Source organism: Oratosquilla oratoria, chromosome 25, assembly GCF_046742065.1.
Source record: "Oratosquilla oratoria isolate Oo_2021 chromosome 25, ASM4674206v1, whole genome shotgun sequence".
Lineage (NCBI taxonomy): Eukaryota > Metazoa > Arthropoda > Malacostraca > Stomatopoda > Squillidae > Oratosquilla > Oratosquilla oratoria.
The window spans coordinates 21,629,417-21,652,667 of record NC_134801.1 but is presented as its reverse complement, the minus strand read 5'-3'; the positions used below and the strand labels follow the sequence as shown (position 1 = coordinate 21,652,667).

Genomic DNA, 23,251 nt, shown 5'->3' with positions numbered 1-23,251 from the left:
ATACCTTTTTATCTAATAAGTGAATAGGGTTAATATTGTGTTTGTATAATTATTGTATGACATATGAAAAAAAAATTGGTTTCTAAGACCAGGTTTTTTAGGGTGGTTTTTTAGTATCATGTTATTATTGTCAATGCTTTATTTTCTGTATTTTGTAAAGTGTAAGTTTTGCCCACCCTCCTTATAAAGAGTAAAGGGCATTTTGGTATGTGTATGTATACATAACTTTACACTATTGATAGGAAAGAACATAGGTTTGTTTGTAGTAGAAGGGAAATGTGTATAACTTAGGAAAAAGGACTTTGAAAATACATTGAAGAAAGGAATATAAAATAACAAAACCATGCCAATTTGAAGTCATGACCAATAATTATTTCTTGTTCTGTCTTTTTCTACAGAGTCAGTTCCGTTTTGACAACGAGAGCTACCTACAGCTTCCAGAGAACCATAGAAGGGTAAGAGGGCTTTGCACAACATTGATGCTTTGTATGAAATAATCTTAGGCTTTGCAAAATTCATGTGATGTAAGCACTATTATGTCATATGCAAGTGCGTATGATATAATAGTGCTTACATCTTTCCTAAGCCCATCAACACAGCATCATAATTTGTAGATTTGGTTCTGGCCAGGGACTGGGAGTTTTATGTATCTAAGAGTCACACTGCATTCTAAAGGGAGCCCATTTGATTGGGTTTTCATCGTTCTAGAGTTCACTCAGGAGTTTGCTAGATTAGAACCAGAAAAGGAGAGTGTGGTGTCTAAACAGACTAAGGGGCCAATATCTGGAGACAAGAACCCAGAGGTAGACTGAAGATGCTGCTAAAGTTAGCATGTAACAGTAGTAAGGGCTTATAGTCTTAAATCCCCAAGATATGACAAAAATATTTATGCCTAGCCACATCTCAGTTTAATGCCATAGAGACTTGTGCTACAGAATGGCCAAAGCCCATAAAACAAGCAAGTGTTCAAAGATGGTACAGTAGACTATAATAACCAACATGAATGAGAATATGTGTGTGCCAGATATGGTAATTTTCCAGGTATACAAGAGGTACTCTTATAAAAACCCAAATGCAGACCTACATAAGATATTTTATAAAGTAATCATGCATTATAAGGACAAAAGAAAGCATGACTATAAATGTACCATTTGTGTAATAATATATAATTCCCTATTCCCCTGGCCATAGTGGTGGGTAAATGAGAGTAGGATGTTGATAATAATAGCACACAATACACTTGTAAGCAGCACAGACTGACAGTAAATACTGTAAACACTGGTTAACTTGGCACCAAAACATTGATGAGAAACTGCCCAGCTGTGGCAGGCATTTTGGCGCTATTTTGCCACAATCTCAACAAACAGTTGCCAGACACTAAGCCAGAAAAATGCCAATTATTATTGAAATATTTATTATTTCTTCAATCAATTTTGCTGATTTATTTACCGGTATGTGATTTTTTTATTTGAAAAAGTTTGTAGTAATTGTTGTTTTAATTATATAATCTAATTTTATGAAAAATATTTTCTTATAAAAACTGAATGTTTTTATTTTGATATGTATCAGTTAAATTGATATATTCACTTTGGAAACTAATATAATAAACAGAGTATATTCACAGCAGTTGATAAGGAGAATCACATTCATATAAACACCACCTATCACAAAAAAAAAATCATTTAAACGTGAAATAATATATCAGTCACCACTAAATTGAAAACCATCCTTACTTCATTTGGTAAAAAAAAAAAAAAAAAGGTTTTAAAGGAATAATTCAATAATAGCATTTCTCTGTCTTGTGTCTGGCAACTGTTATTGTTGGGGTTGTGACAAAATAGTACCAACATTTTGAAACAGGATCAGTAAAAAATATATATTATTTTTTATCTATTCATTTATTTTTTTGCCTGGTTGCTTTTTGTCAGTTGTGAGAGAATCCGGATGTTTGGATACCAGATATTTGGGAGTCTACTGTATATGGGATGAGGAGAATGGGAGTGAAGAGAAAGTGAATTGTGGGATGAAGAAGTAAAAGTGGTAGTAGATAAAAAGCAACCATATGTGGATTGGTTTCAAGTTAAGACTAGGGAAGCATATGAAAAGTAGAAGAAGAAGGAAGCAGAAACAAAATAAGATGAGGGAGCCAAAGAGTTTGGCTTTAAGAGGTCATGGGAACAAATATAGGGAAAATATGTGTCTGAAGGTGGTATAGCCCAAGTTCAAACAATACATGATTTCAAATCTAAATATGGTACAGTGAGTCTTCCTTATAAGGTAATTCTTTATCTGGTAAATTCATAGTTACGGTATTTGGTAATTACTACCCTCGATTCTATTTATGGTAAGAAAAATTCACAGATTCGGTATCTGCTAGATATTTTGAAGAGGAAAGAGCAGGGAGAAGGTACGTCTGCCATATCCTATCATTACATGCTATAATGGGTTCGGTATACGGTAATTTAAATTTGTGGTAAGATTTTCAGGAATGCATATGTACTGTATAACGAGGACTTACTGTAATTGGAAATCAATGATATAGAATAAGTTGTAACTGTAGGAGAGAGGCCAAACACAGAGTATGGAATCCAATATATTTGACGTTTCGCCCAGCAGGGCTTCTTCAGAAATAACACAGTTGAGAAACATTTTACTCCTTACTGTGTTATTTCTGAAGAAGCCCTGCTGGGAGAAACGTCAAATATATTGGATCCCATACTCTGCATTTGGCCTCTCTCCTACAGTGCTGTTGCAGTCGTTGCTGCTTTTACTCAAGTTGTAACTGTAAATGAATTTAAGGCTAGGTATGATCAACTAGAGAGTAGGAGATGGGACCCAATGAGCATTGCTTCTCTCCTGTATACAACAATTAGGAAAACACACACACACATTCAAGTTGCAAGCCATGGCAAAAGAAGTAATCAGCAAGTCTTGGAAGTTAGCACAAGAAGAAAGGTTAAAAAATATTTGGATTAGGAAAGATGAAACTGAATATCAAGAAATATTAGAGGATACAACTCTTTTTCTTAAAGAAAAATATTGAACAAAATAGTAACATAGACCTTATTTGAGATTTTAATTGTGGTGGCAAAGCAGATTCCTAGGGAAATACACTGTTGAGTATATCAGTGTAGAACACAATGACCCAGTGGGTAAAGGAAGTAACTTGGATAAGAGGAGATGACACTCCCACAATATTAGATCTGTTACTAACCATAGAGCCAGACATCATCAGCTTCTTGAACTACCTTTGCCCAGTAGGAAAAAGTGACCATGTTACAATTGAACTTCACGTGGAGGATGAGGAAATAGAGCCAAGAAATGAATCACACAAGCAAAGAAGACTCAATTTTAGGAAAATAGATAACTTACGGTTGAGAAAATTCTTTGAAGAAACAAACTGGGAGGAATTCATGAATTCTATTGGAATAAGGAGGAAATGGGAAATCTTTCTTTGCATTTACAACCTAGGAGTGAACTAACATGTGCCAAAGACTTGAGAAGGAAAGAAACAAAATCAGGATTGGTTTAACAGAAAGAGATTGTGGAAAAAGCCAGGGATGTGGCTCGGAGAAAATGGAGAAAGAAAATAAGCAGTAAAACAAAAGAAGCTTACAAACAAGCTAGGAATGACTATACCAGAAATTGTAGGGAGGAAGAAAGCAATTTTGAGAGAGGTGTAGTAGAAAAATGCAAAGATTAACCAAAACTGTTTTACAGGTTCATAAAGGGTACATTGAGACACAGGGAAGAAAAAACCAATAGTAGATGGTGAGGTATTTGAAGAGGCCTCAGCCCAGGCAGAATAATGAAGGTTTCCATTCAGTCTTCACAAAAGAGCACAACTTTTTTGGAGAAAAGTGAGGGGAGTAAAAAACCAGGTTTAGCAGATATAAATGTAGAAGTGAGGGAAGTGCCCAATCTCCTAGGACCATTGGATGTGATAAAAGCTTCAGGACCTGATGGGATCTCAAACTGGATACTTAAAGAATGTAGGAAACAACTAGCGGATAAAATCCAGTCTTGTTACATGTTCATTGAAAGAAGGCATTGTGGCCACTTGATTTTAAGGAAAGACTATTTTGAAGTAAGTAGAGAGGTATGTGAACTAAAGAATAAGAATTCTGAAATAAATAACGAGTCAAGTGAATTAAAAAAGGAACTGATTGAGGTTAAATGTGAAAATGAAATGATGAAAAACGATACTACCAATAGTGGAAAAAAAAAGAGATTCACCTGGAAGAAAACAATATAATAAACCTGAGACAATATTGATTCAGACAGGGAAGATCATGTGCCACAAACTTAATCTTTTTCTACTTAAGACTAGTAGATATAATACCAGAAAGGGATGGATGGGCTGATTGGGCTTTCATAGACTTACAAAAAGCCTTCAACAAAGTACCACACAAAAAATTATTAAAAATAACTGGAAAACATAGGAGGGATACAAGATAAATTATTAAACTGGATGGAGGATTTCTTGCATGACAGAAAAATGAGAGTAGTGCACAGAGAAAAGAGTTCAGGTTGGGAGGTGATTAGTGGAGTTCCACAGGGATCGGTATTGGCTCCAATAATGTTCGCTATTTATGTGAATGACATGGATGAAGATGTGGAATGTTACTAAATTGCTGAGGAAAATTAATATTGAAACAGGGTTGTGAATCAATACAGAGGGACTTAAACAAGGTTAGGAAATGGAGTCAGAAGTGGGAAGTAGATTTCATCATTAAGAAATGTAGTATAATGGAGTTCAGAAAAAGTAAAAAAAAAAGAAAGAAAATCAGGACAATATAGAATTAGAACAAAGGAAGTAAAGTGGGATCTGAAAAAGATCTGGGAGTAATTATCTCAAATGACATGTCCCTTGATAAACAGATAAACAAAATTTTTGGAGAATCTTACAACTTGCTAAGATCAATAAATGTGGCTTTTACCTATTCAGATGAAGAAATGGTTAAAAAATACTAGTCACACTGATAATGCCTAGACTGGAGTATGCTGTGATACTGTGGTCACCCAGTACTTAAAAGAAAATAAACAAAATTGAATGAATCCAGAGAGCAGCCATGAAAATGGCCCCAACACTTTCAAACCTGTCATATGAGGAGAGACTGGTTAAATTGAATTTACCAGCTTTGGAACAAAGAAGAGAAAGAGATGACCTGCTAACCATTTACAGAATCATGAAAGGCACACAAGTCCTTGATAGAGAGGACTTACTATATTGGGATAAAAGAAATACAAAGAACATGAAAAGAAACTCTAAAAGGATAGTTGTAGAAGAGACCTGAAAAAAAAGTTTTCCACACTGAGTGGAACAAACTGGATAAAACAATAGTGTGTGCAAAAACTATACATGAATTTAAGAGCAAACTAGACACTGCGAGATACAAAGATGGGGCACCTTGAGCATATCTCCCCTTCTCATAAGATACAATTAGGTAAATACACACACACTCACACAGATGGCATATTATTACAAGTATTTACAATTATGTTAATGTATAGCAATTGAATATATTAGATTAGTTGCTGGACATATTGATTAATAGGAGTACATTTATGGAAATGACAAGATCTGTTTCAAAATTATTTTGATTCTCTTACTAAGATGTATAATTAGAAAATTCATTGGATATATTATTGTATAAAATGTTTTTTATAATTAGAAATAGGTATAAAGTGAGACCTCTCATTAACGGACGTTATTTAGCTGTGTTTTTGGTGTTTTCGCTGTGTTTTTGGTGTTTTGGAGTGGTTTTTGGGTGGCATAGTGATTGCACACACTAAACCACAGCACCAAAAACACCGAAAACACAGCAAAAACACCGCAAACACAGCTAATTAACGTCCGTTAATGAGAGGTCTCACTGTATATTTTTTTGACTTGCCAATTAACTTCAATAATTATCTACTTGTAATCATTCTTTTGACCCAGACGTCTTCCCTATGCTACCAGCAGGTTTTGTATGATGGCAAGCTGGCTAGTGCCATTGTGTTCATGTATAATCCAGTGGCTACAGATTCGCAGTTGTGTCTTCAGTCTGCTCCTAAAGGCAACCCGTCCTTCTTTGTACACAACCCTCATGCCCTCATGCTACAGGTAAGTCAGATGGTTGTCATGCTACTTATAAAAAAAGTCTTATGTTGTTTATTCGATAGCCAATGTGGTTATGAATAACTGCTTCTCAAAATTTTATTTACATGTACCAAAAGGCCCATCCCCCATATAAGGAAGATGAACAAGTCAAAGCATAAACCCATCTTTCACCCATCCCACTCCCATCCAACACCAGTTTGTTGTCCCATCTGTCTTAGCTCTTTGTGGATGAAGGGTTATCCCTACCCATACACTACCTGGGTCAAAAGCTATGCAGCAAGACACGGCACCAAAACAGAGCCTGACAATCAAAGGTGGTTTCCCCCCACTACTTTATTATATGGTGACTAACCCCCCTCATTCACTCAAGAAATAATAGAGCAGACAAGAAGAAATCCCTTTGGTCCGTGTCAGTTTCACTTTTATTGACAACCACTCCCCACATACTCCTGTCACTTGCCCTCTTCCTTCCCTGCTTGACAGACATTCTTCTTTTACCCAAGATCTTCACCCCATCCATCTATTCATTCCATTCTCAGTCTTCTCTTCAAGTTCACTCCATCCATCTCTGCTTCCCACATTCTTTTTGCTAGTCTTTTTTCACTCATTCTTACAGTATGCCCAAACCATCCTAGGATTCTTTGATCAACCCTATCTGCCAGCTCTCTTTTTACCCTTACTCTTTGCCTTATCTCTTTATTTCTTACTCTTATTCATCCTTATGGCCCCCTCCATACTTCTTATATACTTCATTTCAAACTCACATAGGTACTTCCTTTCTGCCTCCCTTAGATTCAAAGTCTCTGTTCCATATAGTGTTGTGGGCACAATCACCCTTTTATATAGTTTTCTCTTTGCATTCATCCCCAGATACCAATCTATCATGACACTTTTCATTCCCCCCCAGACATCTACTTGGTTTCCATACTCTGTAATTCATCTGTATCTTCACTCCTTCATTCTCTTCCATTCTCTGCTACACGTATTTACGTAGTTGTATTTTACAGGAAGGGGAGCTATGCTTGTGGTGTCCTGCCTTTGTATCTTGCAGTATCTAGTTTGCTCCTAAATTTATGAATGGTTTTGCACACACTATTTTTTCACCCAGTTTGTTCCAAGTATCCACCACTCTATGTGGAAAACTGATCTTCTTCAGATCATTGTGACATTGTGACAATACATAAACCTGGTGTAGCCCCACCTTCCCTTCAGACTATTTACTTTCTCCATTCCCAACCCTAACACAACCTCTATTACTTGTGTCAAAAAATTTTACTGCCCCCAACAGCTTTTCCCCAATCTCATACGTACAACACATCCCACATTCCTGGGTCAGAAGTTATGCAGCAAGACAGTGCACCTCCACTACAAAGACCATTAATGCCCTCTGAACTACCCTCCCTGCAATACCTTTTCCTACATATATTTGTGCTTGTCTCTCTTCTTGAATGATGTGTTTACTTGCTTGAACTCACTATCTAAATGCATCTCTCCTCAATAGTTCTTACCTGACAACTCATACTTTCCTACTACTCCACCTATCGGCTCATCTCCTACTTTTGTATTAAGATTCTCCCAAGGCCATAATATTTACATTCCTCCAAGAGCTGTCAACACATTCATAAATCACTTACAAAAGCCCACTCTCCTCTTCACTTTCCTTACTACCATGACTGCACTGCACTGTGTCTTGCTGCATTGCTTCTGACCCAGGGCACTGGGAAGATGTAAGCATGACCTGTCATCCAGGAGGAGCCAAGAAAAGAGGGAGGGAGGGTGATGAATGGGAGTGGAGTGGGTGGGGATGTAATGGGCGGTAGTGGAATTATGCCTTTTGACTTTGGCTACCTCTCTTGTAAGGGGGAAAAAAGCCCATGGGATATATATATATATGTATGTATGACTGCACTCACAAAAAATTCATATCTCCCATCTCAATTTGACATTCACCTATATTTTCCTCAAAAACATTAAACATACAACTACCTAATCTTCTCACTCCTCTCCCTGACATCCTTCTCACCACTCTCCCAAACTCAAATCTCACCCCTCCCTGTCAACTTAGTTTCACTCAATATTAACACATCCAGCTTTCTTCTCACAAACATACTACCAATCTCTTCCCTATTACTCTCATCTGTATCACATTCTTGTACATTTATTGATCCAGATACTAGGGCTCTGGTTGAAGTCGTTCTCCCAGGCTTACTTATGTCTTGAAGTTCTGTAGAAGGAAAATATGGAGTGGAGGATCCCTAGTCCCTTCACTCCATCTAATTGAGTTGCCTGTTATGACATGCATGAGAACACAGCATAATTCTTTCCCCCCACCACCACAGGAATCTGGAAGTAGTCATAGAAATGGTAAAGGACAGGTTCAAGGGAACAGCATAAAGGAGGTATAACGGAAGAACAAAAGTACCATCTTTTATTAGTAGAGATTTTAAACTTTAACATAATTGAATAATGTGGGACAATGGTCTGTAGGGGTGCCCCAAAACATTCCCTCAAGTATCGACTCCATGTTTCCATGCAGTCATTACCCAAGTCGAAGATATTTATATACTTTTTTAAAATGCAGATAACTTGCACAAGGGAACTGGGGCAAGATATTAATTGATTGATTCCTCTTCTTCAGGATGTGAAAGCAGTGGTTACACACAGCATTCACAGCACCCTGAATAGTATGGGTGGTATCCAAGTCTTATTTCCTCTCTTTCAACAACTCGACCTTCCCCATGATACACCACCAGCTATCAATGACTACTATAGCACCAACAAAGACCCTTCCTTATGGTGAGTATAAGTTCATATATGCACATTAATTTAGATATTTGATCAATGAAAGGAACCCCCCATTGGAAATTTAAGTTGCCTCAAGTTCTTGAGTTGAATATTTGATAAGTTATATTAAGTGCTGGGTCAAGTTAATTAGGAATTTTGTTAATGGTTAGGAGTAGCAAGCCAATAGGATAAGTGTTTGATGATGATGCATTTCAAAAGTCTATTTTTTAAACTTAGCAGAGATTTGTTTGGGATACAGAATTACATCAATTGCTGTTGTAACAATCTTGGCAAAATGCACGCATCAGCATGAAAAAATAGGGAGTGATGAAAACTAATTTAGTGAAATTGATTTTACAGATCAAATATTCAGAAGCTGAATAAGTTTTATTTATTCCTGATGTATATGTGTACATTAGCAGTCCACCCCTTTTGTAAGGGTGAAAGGGCCATTGGTGTACACGTATGTAGGAAGACTATGGAATACGTTGAGTCTGATATTTTATGTGGGAAGACTTGAGGAATGTGTATAGGCTGGTAGATATTGGCAGACTTTCTGAGGATACTTGATGGCCAATATATAGATAAGAAATATGTACAGGGTGGTATGTAGGAAGACTGGAATGTATAAAAAAGCACAACGGTCTTTAACCCCTAAAGTGTGGCATGCATTAGAAAAATGAAAAATGGAGTTGACACTAGGGTTAGTGTGTATAAGTTGATAATTTTCAGAAATGATCATTCCACCTCCCTATCCACCAGCCCACTCCCCCTCCCTCCCTCCTCCACTCCTTCATCGCTCACACGGCGGCCTGCCACCATCCCATTTCCTCACCTTCCACGCTTCATCCAGACCAAACTATGGTGAGTATGTTATTTATGTTTGGGTTGAGGGGAATGAAGGAACTGTCCAAGCTATATACTAAATGACTTCTTCCAAGCCAACAGTAAATAGTTGACTTGTTTACAGCATGGAATTGGGAAACTTTTCTGGCTGCCGCACTTTATGGGTTAAACTTTAATGGAGTTCTTTGTCACTAGTTAACTCTGCTTTGTCCAGGTTTCACACTGTTATGAGGTTTTTAAGGTCAACAACAACGTATACCTGTAGTAGCAAATCTTATGCAATTCTTTATCATTCTTTTCTCCCCCAAATATATTTAGAAACTTTTTATTTCTGTATCTCTGGGTCAGGCTCTCTGTATCACTTGAGACCACACATTTCTTTACCCTTTGAAGATGATTTTTTTTTATATAAGCCATATTTTTAATGAATGAATAAATGCCATTTTATAGCTGACAATAAAAAAAAGAATGATTAGAAAAAAGTATTTTAAATATATGTGAAGGCATTTATTTTGAAATATTTATTTTACATATATTTTTTTCTATACATGTACTCACTTGTTTATTGTTTTTTTCATGATATATATATCACCAGTGATACTAGATTTAAAGTTTGGTAAGGCAGATATTTGAGTTATAAATGAAATTATCATTGTGTCATGCGAAATATAAGCATGTAAAATTTATGTAAGAAGATAATTATAATAATTGTTACCTAGAATTTCACTGACTAGCAACCCCACCATGGCTAGCAACAGCCCTTTGGCCCTTCCATAGATCTCTAGGAAAACTCCAAGTTCACTCAGTTAATCCGTTGCCCCATATCTTTCTTGGAGGAGACCCATTGCTCTCAGGTAATGAACAACAGCTCACTCAAGGAAGAAGTATTGAGTTGTCTTGGAATAGTTAATGTATAGGAACGTGTATAAATAGACCTACCAAGAAATCACTCACCGTAAAGCAAGAATCAGGATGACATTACTCTGTGCAGGCCATCATTCAGCACTAAAGTACCAAAGAAAAGAAAGAGGTGATCTGCTGACTATATTTAGAATCATGAAAGGAATGGAAATCCTTGACAGAAAAGATTTACTAAAAAATGACAATGGAAAAACAAGAGGTCATGAAAAGAAACTCAAAAAGGACAACTACAGAAGAGATCGGAAAAAGAATAGCTTCCCACACAGAGTGCTGGATATATGGAATAACTTAGATAAAGAAAGAGTGTGTGCAAATACTATTCAAGATTTTAAGAAAAAACTTGATGCTGAGAGATACAAAGCTTCCTTCCCATATAATACAACTAGGTAAATACAGAATGGGTCCAGCCATAGATTCAAATTGCCCTAGATGCAAGCACTATCCAAAAGATGCTGAACACCTTATCCTATAATGCCCAGCTTTCACCTGACAGCAGCATTACATATATTCCTTGAGTGATGTATAGGCCAAGCTGGAGGCTATTGCTGGTTATCTGTGGGCCATGGGTCTCCTGGAAGACCAACCTGTATCATTAGATTCATTGATTAATCTCAAGAAATGGTGCACTGATGTATGTGAATTATAGAGAAGAGGACTACAAGTGATGTTACTAGCTCACAAACTTAATACTGATTCGTACTACTGTTTAGTCCACACTCTCTGCTACTCCCTGCTGTACTGCCAACTCACAGGCTTGATTGTTTTGTGTCCCATGCCCTCACTGTAGGCATACACAGTCATCAGACTGGGATAACTTGTACCACCTGCCCTCACCATCCACACATGGCATATAAGCATGTTTGGCTTACTTGCGACACCTGTCCTCACTTGTCTGCACATGCCATGTCAACGTACTTTTCCCTGATTGTGAACTAATCTCACACACCATGCAAGTAACAAGATCTCCCTTGATGCTCCCTAATCCTTGTCAGATGTCTCAGTTGGAGTGACATATTGGTTTCACCTTCACCTGTACAGTCCTCCCATTGACACTGAACTAGCACAGTGATGATGACACTTTTATTATTGCTGATGAGCATGTTGCTTTCAGTAAAGTGGTTCTCCTCCAAACTATGTGCAAACAGATGGCAAACATGATGCAGGACACCGTCAACTTTACACAGTGTTCTCATACTAGGCCAGTAACAATACCAGTGCTATACATAGAATTTCAGTTGGTTTTGGGTTGCATGATCCAGGAAGAGCCAAGAAAAGAGGGAGGGAAGGAGGGGTGGTGAATGGGAGTGGAGTATGTGGGGATGAAATGGGTGGGAGCAGATTTATGCCCTTGACTTTGGCTACCTCCCTTGTAAGGGGAAAAAAACCCTTGGTATATATATATATAGAAGTATATGTGGCACTAAGTCCAGATATAAAAGACCTGACAGCAAATATCACCAAGTAGGCAAACCTATAAAGACATCGTTAGCACTGATGTCACAATCTGCATACAACATTTCAGAAAGTTTGGATCATTTGTCATACCTGCCCTCACCATTTGCATATGCTATGTCAGTACGTCTGGTAGTGCAGGATGTTTCTATCTTACTGGCTTATAGTTGTAGGTGGAGGGAATCAGTTGTTGATTGGCAGTGCTCCTTATCTGAAAAGGTGGAGGAAATATAATTGTAAGTAATAGAGATCATGGGCCTAGTCTGAAGACCAAGTGTCAGCTGTACCTGTAGATCAGTGGTTCTTAACCTGGGGTACCTGCATGGGGGGATGGAGAGGGGGGGTCGCTGAATTTATGAAGCGGCCTTGCTGTGGATGTGCTGTGTCTTGTGACATTGCTTCTGACCCAGGGCAGTGGACAGGATGCAGGGATGACCCATCATCCAGGAGGTGCCAAGATAAAAGGGAGGGTGGAGGGGAGTGGAATATATAGGAAATGGAATGGGGGGGAGTGGTTTCTATGTCTTTTTCTTTTTGGCTACCCCCCCGTGTAGGGGGAAAAAGCCTTTGGTATATGTATGTACCTGTAAAAATGAAACCTTAATCCTGGGGATATGAGATATGATAGCCAGTGCAATGGTACTGTATTTTACCACAAGAAAGCATAATGTGCATTCATTATATCCTACCAATTGACATACCTAACTTGAAATAAAAAAATACCTTTGTTCAGTAATTTAATATATCTAATAATTTCACAGCAAGGTTTGTATCATTAATACTTTTTATATGTTTGCATTGTATTTATATTGGATGGGGGTATAAGAATTCTTTTTAGATAATCAAGGGGTATAGGTACTAAAAAAGGTTAAGAACCACTGCTGTAGGTAGAGGTGAGGGTGTTGATAGGTTTTGAAGATGGGTGACAGAGAGATGATGATTTTCTCTAATGTCCATCTTGCAGGGTCATTACTTACAGACAATGCTCCCTCTAAGCTGTTAGTTACATTGATTAGACCAAAACTGGAATATGCAGTGACACTATGGACACCCAGTACTAAAAAGAATATAAGGAAACTAGAAAGAATACAGAGAGCAACAACAAAGTTGGCACCAGCTCTTTCCAAATTAACATACGAACAAAGATTATCGAAATTGGAACTACCAACACTGGAGCAGAGAAGAGAAAGAGGAGATCTACTGATTATGTTTAGAATCATGAAAGGAATGGTCACCATGAGCATAGCTCCCTTCCCATGTAATACAACTAGGTAAAACTAGGGAAATATGTTTTACAACTAGTGCACATAAAGAAAAAATGTGCACACACAGGGTTTTCAAATGATGTTAAAATCCATCCAGTTAAGAAGTTCCACCCTAATATCAACTTATAAATTCTCTAAAAATATGGTAACTTGGCAACCCTGAAACCAATAATTGCTTTGTTCTTTTCTTCTTCTAACTCTAGCACTTCTATTGCATATTTGCTTAAATCAGATGGTGACTCGCATGGGTGCGCACATACTTTTCAGAGAAGGCAAAGTTTGCACACAAGGTAAATTTCTGCACACAGCAAAAAATTAGAGGGAACATTGCCAACAGATACCTGTTATTGGTTTCAATCGCAAAAATTTTTATAGTGCTAAGTCACGACATTTAGTGCAGAAGGATCACTAAAAACAACACGTGATCCACAAATTTTGCTGGTAACCACTAAGGAAATTGGAAGAAAGCAGTAATTCCCAAGCACTTTCATGTAATTCAGGTATTCCCCTGAAGATGTGAATTACACGAAAGCACTTGGGAATTACTGTTTTCTTCCAATTTCCTTAGTGGTTACCAGCAACATTTAGTAATACCATAAATGAATAATTTTGTACTCTCATTGCGAGTATCCAGTTTGAATAACGAAACACCACTCTCAGTATATAATTTGTGTCCTGAGTGCAGGATACTTTATAATGTGCATCCTTAAGGGATCAGAGACTAATAATTTTGCTTTTGCACCCATACTCATATAAACTAACTCCTTTTCTTTCCAGTTTTGTTGTACACAGAAAATATATATTGAATATACTGTAAATACTAGGGAACAAAATGTGTATAGTGCTGTTTATTTTCCCTTTTATATATATACATTCTTTTGTCAACAGCTCCACACTCATTGGTTTCATCTGTGAGATGGTGGAAAGCTGTAACACCGTCCAACAACACATGGTGCAAAACCGCGGTTTCCTGGTCATCTCACACTTACTCCACAGGGCTTCACGTCATCACATAACCATGGAAGTTCTTTCAGCTTTTCTTAAGCTCACCAAGTTTCTGGTTACTTGTCCAAATTCTAATTCAGATCTCTTACTTAAGCAGGTAAATGATATTTCTCATCTCAGTTTATTTGCTAAGGAATTGCAAATGTCTCTTGAATGTATATACAAAAGGTGAGATATAAGTTAAAAAGGAAGCAGTAAAAAATTTACGTCAATCCATTTTAATATACTCTTAAAGTGAGTGAACTGAATACTAAAGTAAAATAGTATATAATGATGTAATATAAAGAGTTTGCAATATGAGTATGAGATATTGTAATGCAAGGTTTATCATTGGGTATGAGATATTGTATTGACAGAAATAATGAAGACTTTCAAGGTTACTTTTACTTTTGGTCATTTTGTTGGGCTGCCTATAGTAGTTTGGGATAGAATGTTGTGGGGTTATGTTACGACAGAAAAAAAAAATGTATCTTCAGTAGAGATGTGAAAGAATGCAAAGAAACTTGGGTCTAGATTGAACGATACTATGAATACGATTGATTTAATTTTAAATGTTTCATTATTGCAAATGGTATAATTGACTACTCTTGTACTTTGCTTCCATAAATTCCAGTATTTATATTCAATACTTATGGTTACATACCTAGCTTTATCAGGGGAAAAGGGCTGTATAGTTATGTATATCATTCAAATATCTTGAAGCTCTTTTTTTTCTTTTATTTCTTTTTCTACAGCTGTTAGACCACATATTGTTCAATCCTTCATTGTGGATATACACACCTGTGGTGGTGCAGATGCGGTTATACACTTATCTGGCAACAGAGTTCCTCTCAGACACACAGATTTATGGGTCAGTGCGGAGAGTCTCCACAGTGCTTCAAACTATGCACACACTCAAGTATTATTACTGGGTTGTTAATCCAAGAGACAAAAGTGGTATAAATCCTAAAGGATTGGGTAAGTTTTTTATTATGTTTTACTTTCATCATGAATTTGTCTTAGTCCTATTTAGCTCAATGATGTTTTTCTTGTATTCATTAGACATGCTTTGTTCTATCTATATACCAAAAGCTATTTCCACCTAATAAGGTAAGTAGCCAAATCAAAGGTACATACCTACTCCCACCCATTCCACTATCATCCACCAACTTTACCCCCTCTCATCTTAGCTCCTCATGGATGATGGGTCATCCCTGTATCCTGCCCACTGCCCTGGGTCAGAAGCAATGTAGCAAGACACAGTACATCCACATCAAGGCTGCTTCACTTAATCGCCAATCCCCCCTCTCCATCTCCCTTCTCCCTTTCTTGTTCAACAGGCATTCCCCTCTTGCTCAATGCCCCCTTCACTCCATCCATCCATCTCATCCTTGGTCATCCCCTCAAGTTCACTCCCTCCACCTCTGCCTTCCACACCTCTTTTACTAATCTTCATTCCACTCATTCTTTCCATATGTCCAAACCATCCCAATAATCTATTATCATCTGTATCTGCCATCTCCTTTTCCACTCCAGCTCTCCTTCATACCTCATTTCTCACTTGATCCAACCTAGTAACCCCTACCATACTTCTCAGACATTTAATCTCAAACACATTTAAACTTTCCTCTCTGTTTCTCTTAAATTCCAAATCTCTGCCCCAAACAATGCTGTCAGCACAGTCATCCCTTCATGCAATCACCTCTTTGCATCCATTCCCTGATGCCTATTTTTCATAACACTTTTTATTCCCCCAAGGCATTTACTTGCTTCTCTCAATCTACACTTTACCTCCACTCCTCCCTCTCCTGCCACATGTAACCCCAAATATATAAAGCTGTCCATTTCCTCTAGCATCATTCCTTTAAGACTTACTTCCAACTCACTTCCATCCTCTCCCACTGTACATCTCATCATCTTGCTTTTACCCACATTTACCTTCAACTTATTCCTATTGCATACCTTCCCAAACTCTGCCACTACCTCCTTTAATCCCTCCTTTAACCCTGCCACAAGCACAATGTTGTCAGGAAACAACAACTGGCTCACCTCCCACTTTTCTCAATTTTCTTTCACCATCTCCAATCCCTTACCCATTACCTTTACCTCACTCACCACCCCATCTATGTACAGCTGCACAGAAAACTATCGTTAGTAAATCACGCTAATCATTTTGACACAAAACAACGAAACTATTTGAGACAAGTTGAAGTCTCCATCGGAAATAAGATTATCATGTCATAGTGAATCCATATGAACTCCGGAACTATTATTCGATTCATATTCATTCAGAAGGAATTCGAACAATTCGAACCCCAGAAATACCAACCCTTCGGTATCATAAGGTTATGTTCATTAGCGAATGTTTCGACACCCCTACTAACGATAGTTTTCTGTGTAGCTGTACACATTGAACAGCCATGGCAATATGACACATCCTTGATACTGTCACACCTTTACCTCAAACCATATCATCAATATCAAATGTATGCACCTGAATCACATTGATATGTTTAAGGGGAAGTTAAAAAGCAAACAAAATACCTGCATTACATATTTAGTATGTTTTTATATAATGGTAACTCATAACCAATTTTAACCCTGCCACATGTAGGGGGTGGTGGTGGAAATAAATTGTAGACAAAGAGAAGCAAGTCTTGGGGGATTAAAAAGTTTCATGAGAAATAAGCATTTAAGAATGGATGCAATGAGGAGACTATATGAAGGGCAGAAATATGGAATTTAAGAGAGGTGGGGAGGAAAAGTTTAATTGTGTTTGAGATGAAATGTCTGAGAAATATGGAGGGTTGGATAGAGTGAAAAACAAGGTGAGGAGGAGAGCTGGGATGGAAAAAGAAATGGTAGATAGGGCCAATGAAAGAGTATTGGGATGGTTTGGGTACATGGAAAGAATGATTAAAGAAAAATTAGTGAAAGAGGTGAAGAAGGTAGAAGTGGAGGGAGTGAGCTTGAGGAAACTACCAAGAATGAGATGGATGGTGTTAAGGGGGAGTTGGAAAGAGGGGAATGTCTGTAGGAAGGGAGGGAGAAGGCAGGAGATAGGGGCGAGTGGAGAATGGCTGTGTATAGATGATACTGTGATGCAAGGAAAGGTGGGGTAGAGAGTGGTTATGTGTGAGTGATATTTTGACAAAGTCCGAAGGGATTTCTCCACATCCCTTTTTTTTTTTTTTTGTATGAGGGGATGGAGAGGGGAGGGTTGCCAGTTAAATGTAATGACCTTGCTGTAGATATACTGTGTCTTGCTGCCTTACTTCTGACCCAAGGCAGTGGGAAGGACACAGGGATGACCCATTATCCATGAGAAGCTAAGATGAGATTGAAGAAAAGGTGGTGAATGGAAGTGAATTGGTGGGAATGGGTATTTGCCTTTTGACTTGGGTACTTACCCTGTAAGTGGGAAAAAGCCCTTGGTATATAGATAGGTAATCCATATGCCTTTTACATTCTTGTCTTTAACTGCATGTTTTATTAATGCTCTACTGTGTATTGTCTCTCTTGTATATATGCTCTTTTGTATATGTGACATTCAATCCACATGTCAAGGATCTAACAACAAAAATCAACAAAAACAATCTGTTTGAAAACCATCTTTAGCACTAACTTTGGACATCAGAAAGAAACTAATAATCATGTATAAATAATTAATAAGAACACCTTAGAATACATATCCACAGCATGGTTCCCAACAGACAACAAATCAGAAACAAACAACTTACAAATACGGCAGAATGGAGCACTAAGAGTAATTACAGGAAACACCAAAACCACCCCTATAGGACACCTACATACAGAAACCAAAATCCTTCCACTAGAACATCATATGAAAATTACAGGAACACAATTTTGAGTCAGAAGCCTAAACAACACGCACCCCTCACATGATCTTGGGCCTGATTTAGACCTAGTGGCAGCCATTTGGGTCTGCACCTCCAGATAAATGTGAGGATGTTTACTTGTTTGGAAGATGGGCAGCAAGGAATTTATTCTTCCCAACATTGTCTTGCAGTACCACCACTTGGCAGGTACCAGTTGATGGTCCTTGCCCAAATTGGACAGGTGCATTATAGAATTTGTCAAGGGAGTGTCCTTTCATTAAATGAATTTGTATCTTGTTTTCCATAGATGGACCTCGTCCAAGTGAGAAGGACATTGTGAGCCTAAGAGCATACATGTTGCTCTTCCTCAAACAGCTCATCATGATAGGGAATGGGGTCAAGGAAGATGAACTTCAAGCCATTCTTAACTACCTCTCCACCATGCATGAGGTAACCAATTTGATCAGCCATAATACAAATTTGAACTCGAAATTCATCCAATTTCTTGATTGTATCATTATGGTTATTTTCTTTTTATTTATTTTTTCTTATTCTATATATATATATATATCACTAAAGCCATGAACTATGTAAGCGCATGTCATTAACAGAAATCTACACCAAGTTGCTTGTTGCTTTACAGGATGAGAATCTGCATGATGTTCTGCAGATGCTTATGTCTCTCATGTCTGAGCATCCAGCCTCCATGGTGCCTGCCTTTGATGCCAAGCATGGAGTTCGTACAGTCTTCAAATTAATGGCATCAGAAAGTCAACTAATTAGACTACAAGCTCTCAAGCTTCTTGGCTTCTTTCTCTCACGTTCTACACACAAGTATGTTCATTACAGTTATTTTTCTTTTACTTCTTTCATTATATAATAGGGAGGAATATAACTTTTTGAAATAATGGATAAGCCTTTAAGTTCATTTTAGCCAACGATAATGTGTTAGCAAAAAGTTTGCTGACAGATTCTCTTTATAGGTTTATAATTCTGTATATAAATTGCAAGAATATTCATTTAATTGCATGTGCTTATGCTCAGAGCATCACTTTGTTGAAGTTTCACAAATGCCATATAAGTTAGCATTCTATGACATAGATGATTTATACTTGTACAAGAAAATATGCTTTCACATGCTTTTTTTTATTTATTGATGACAGAAATCTTAAGCATTCACTGCTAAGCTGTTGTGTTTTGATTTGAGCATCTTTCTACTAAAATGGCATATGTTGGTATCAGTATGCATGTTCATATTAATGCCTCAATGTTTAGTGTCAGATTATAGTTTCATCCATAATTTCATTCACAGGCTCATGAATTAAGTAACATATGTAATTGTCCTTGTGCAAGTGTGTGCACATGTGCACACATATACACACACAAACATACACACACAAACACACACATACAACTAGGTAAATACACACACTCACACATGCACACATTTACTCAAAAGAGTGGCATTTTATTACATGGATGTGGGGACATGTATGGAAAAAAACAAATCCGATTCACCCCAGACTTGATTATGCGGCAGTGATTGGGTCACCTCACCAAAAGAAAGGCTTAAGAAAAAAATAGTATACAAAGATGGGCAACCATAGTTATCCCGGGATTAGCTGACAAAATGTGAGGAGAGGACTTGCACCAATAATCTTTCTTGTCTATGTCAATGTACAACAATCTATGTCAACATGTTTGCAGTGAGCAGAATGAAAAACAAGGAGGACTATAAGTTATTGCAAAATAAAAAATTAGACACTATATTTGCACGGAAAGAATGAAAAATTAATTAAGATATAAAAAAATGCAAAGTAATGGAAGTGGGCAACAACAGTGAAAAGTCATCCTTAAACTATTCCTTGTGTAGTGAATCTATCACAAAAGTAAAAGTGGGGAAAGATTTGGGAATGTTGAGAAAATACAGCCTGTCACCTGACAGATTTATCAGCAGGATTGTGGGAGGGACATATTACAGAAAAATAAAGTGGCTTTTCACTATATGGATGAAGAGAAGATGAAAAAATCAACAAAACCCTGATCCATCCAAGATTGGAATATGTATCAGTGATATGATCCCCACACAGAGATATAAGCAAAATCAAGAGAATACAAAGGGCAGCAACCAAGCTGGTCCCCAGCCTGGTAGGTAAACCATAGGAGGAAAGACTGCATTGGGTCTGCCAGCTTTTAACGATTGAAGACAAAGAGGTGTTATGATTATAATATTCAGGTCACTAGAGGGGATAGATTGCATTGACAAAAGAGATCTCTTGATTAACGATGGGAGGGCTTTAAGAGGTCATGAGAACAAATTAAGAAATACTGCATGTCTAAAAGATGTGAAGAAATACAGTTTTCTATATAGATGCATAAATACTTGGAATAGCGTAGAAGGTGATATAACCCAAGCTGGAGCAATACATGAATTCAAATCTAATTATGATACTTTGTAATCAAGGATATAGAATAAGTTCGAACTGTACTGTACATGAATTCAAGGCTAGGTATAATTAATTGGAGAGTAGGTGAAGGGTACAATACTTGGGTGTGAATATGGCAGGGAAGGGAGGAGTGGAGGTGGAGGTAGAATGTAGATTGAGAGAAGTGAGTAAATACCTTGGTGGATTAAAAAGTGTAATGAGGAATAGACATTTGGGAATGGATGCTAAGAGGAGATTGCATGAAGGAGTGATTGTGCCAACAGCACTGTATGGGGCAGAAATATGGAACATAAGAGAGGAAGAGAGAAGGAGTTTGAATGTGTTTGAGATGAGGTGTCTGAGAAGTATGATAGGGGTTACTAGACTGTATAGAGTGAGAAATGAGGTGAGGAGGAGAACGGGGGTGGTCAGGCAGTTGGGAGATAGGGTGGGTGAGAGAGTATTGGGATGGTTTGGACACATGGAAAGAATGAGTGAAGAAAGACTAGTAAAAGAGGTATGGAAGGCAGATGTGGAGGGAGTGAACATGAGGGGGGTTGACCTAGGATGAGATGGATGGATGGGGTGTAAGGGCCTTTGGGGAAGGACGTGAGAGGACAGAAGGCGGGTGAATGGAAAATGGTTGTGTATGGATGATGTTGTGATGCATGAGGTGGAATGGGTAGGGGGATGGGGGGTGAGGTAGTATGTGTGAGAAAAATTTGACACAGCCGGAAGGAATTTCTCCCCGTCTTCTCCTTTTCTGTATGAGGGGGGAACAGAGGAGGGGGTTGCTAATTTAATGAAGTGGCCTTGCTGTGGATGTGCTGTGTCTTGCGACACTGCTTCTGACCCAGGGCAGTGGACAAGATACAGGGATGACCCGTCATCCAGGTGCCAAGATAAGAGAGAGGGTGGAGGGGAGGGGAGTGCATTAGGGATGGAATGGGTGGGAATGATTTTTATGCCTTTGCTTTTTGGCTACCTCCCTTGTAAGGGGGAAAAAGCCCTTGGTATATGTATGTAGGTGACGGGACCCAACGAGTATTGCTCCTTTCCTTGTACTGTACTACTTCTCATTAACGGACATTAATTAGCTGTGTTTGCGGTGTTTTTGCTGTGTTTTCGGTGTTTTTGGTGCTGTTGTTTAGTGCTGTGCAATCACTATGCCACCCAAAAACCACTTCAAATCAACGGATTATTCACATTAACAGACACCATTACCCCTCTTTTAGTCCGTTAATGAGAGGTAGGTAAACACATACACACACGTCGGTCAAAGTGGCAGCGAAGTTTGGACTCAGGAGTTATCCAAGAATTTCGAGGATCACAACAACAAGGAAGTATCTGTGTTGTATTTATAGGGAAGGGGAAAGCTCATGGTGTAGTGGGAAGGTGATGAAAAAGGAGAAGGGGAGGGATTACTGAAGAAAATGGAAGAAATGAGGAAGGGGAAGACTAGGTCCAGGAAGCCAGACGCCATGTCAGTAAATGGCGATCTGATGATAATGAAGACGAAGGAATTAGCAAAAATGTAAAGATTAGAAATATAGATAAGAGCAGTGCAATGGAAGGTGAAGATGACTATTTCCATGGATTTAATGAAGGAGGAAATGACAACCTCCCCCGACTAGTAAATTTAGAGGAGAAACTAAAAGAAATGAATGAAAATTGGGAAGCTAAGTTAAACCAAATAAAGTTAATTACTCAGAGTTGATCAGTTGGAAGAATTAAAGGAGAAAACCTAACTAAAGAAATAGTAGAATTAAAAAGACAGTTAAGAGAAGTAAAGGAAGAGAATGAGAAATTAAAGAGGAGTAATAAAGAGAATAAAGTCCATAGCAAATATTAAAGTGATGAGGGAGAAGGAGAATATAGTAAGAGACTTAGCAGGTAAAAAGAAATGTATAGTTATATTAGGGATGGAAGAGAAGTATAATCTAAATAGGACTACAAGAATAAAGGAGGAAAAGGAAAAAGTAAATAATATATTAGTTCAAGAAGATGAACCAGAAATTGGGAAACAAATAGAAGAAATGTATAGGCTCAGGAAATACAATGCAGATAAGACCAGACCAATTAAGGTTTAATTCAGATCACAAACAACAACAGAGAATATCTTAGCAAAAACAGGAAAACTAGTAGACAGTGAGCAATATAAAAATATGGATAAAATGAGAGATGAATAAAGAGGAAAGAGAGGATGACAAGACAAAAAGACTAGAAGCTAAAGAAAAAAAAATGAGAAAAGAACAGAGACAGAAAAAGAGAAATTCTATTGGAGAGTAGTGAATATGAAAGTGAAGAAATGGTTCATAGCAGAGGAAAACAGAGGTTAAACGGAAAATGCAATGGAAGTAACAGAAAATTAAAAGTGTCTTACACAAATATAGATGGCTTAATAACAGGCTTGAATGAACTGAATGATTATCTGAAGGAAAAAGAACCGGACATAATGGGAATTGTAGAGACAAAATTGAAAGGTCCACTACCACCCAACAGTGTAGGACATGGTGCATATAATTTTGGATTAGAAACAGAGAGGTAAAACAAGGGGGTGGAATTATGTTCCTGACTAAGAAGGATATAAATGTGAGGAATGTCACATATGGAAAGAATAGAGTAGAA

The 23,251-nt window shown here is 37.7% G+C and overlaps 1 protein-coding gene across 1 annotated transcript in view; it reads left to right on the top strand.

The window, feature by feature from the left end:
* The window catches only part of LOC143039041 (neurobeachin-like), a 668,097-nt gene that overhangs the window by 545,559 nt on the left and 99,287 nt on the right, over positions 1-23,251 (top strand). Inside the window, exons 11-18 of the mRNA XM_076208892.1 lie at positions 399-455; positions 5,945-6,109; positions 8,745-8,902; positions 9,653-9,754; positions 14,263-14,476; positions 15,114-15,336; positions 18,505-18,647; positions 18,841-19,031. Of these exons, the coding sequence (XP_076065007.1) occupies positions 399-455; positions 5,945-6,109; positions 8,745-8,902; positions 9,653-9,754; positions 14,263-14,476; positions 15,114-15,336; positions 18,505-18,647; positions 18,841-19,031 (1,253 nt within the window). The remainder of the gene's footprint in view (positions 1-398; positions 456-5,944; positions 6,110-8,744; positions 8,903-9,652; positions 9,755-14,262; positions 14,477-15,113; positions 15,337-18,504; positions 18,648-18,840; positions 19,032-23,251) is intronic.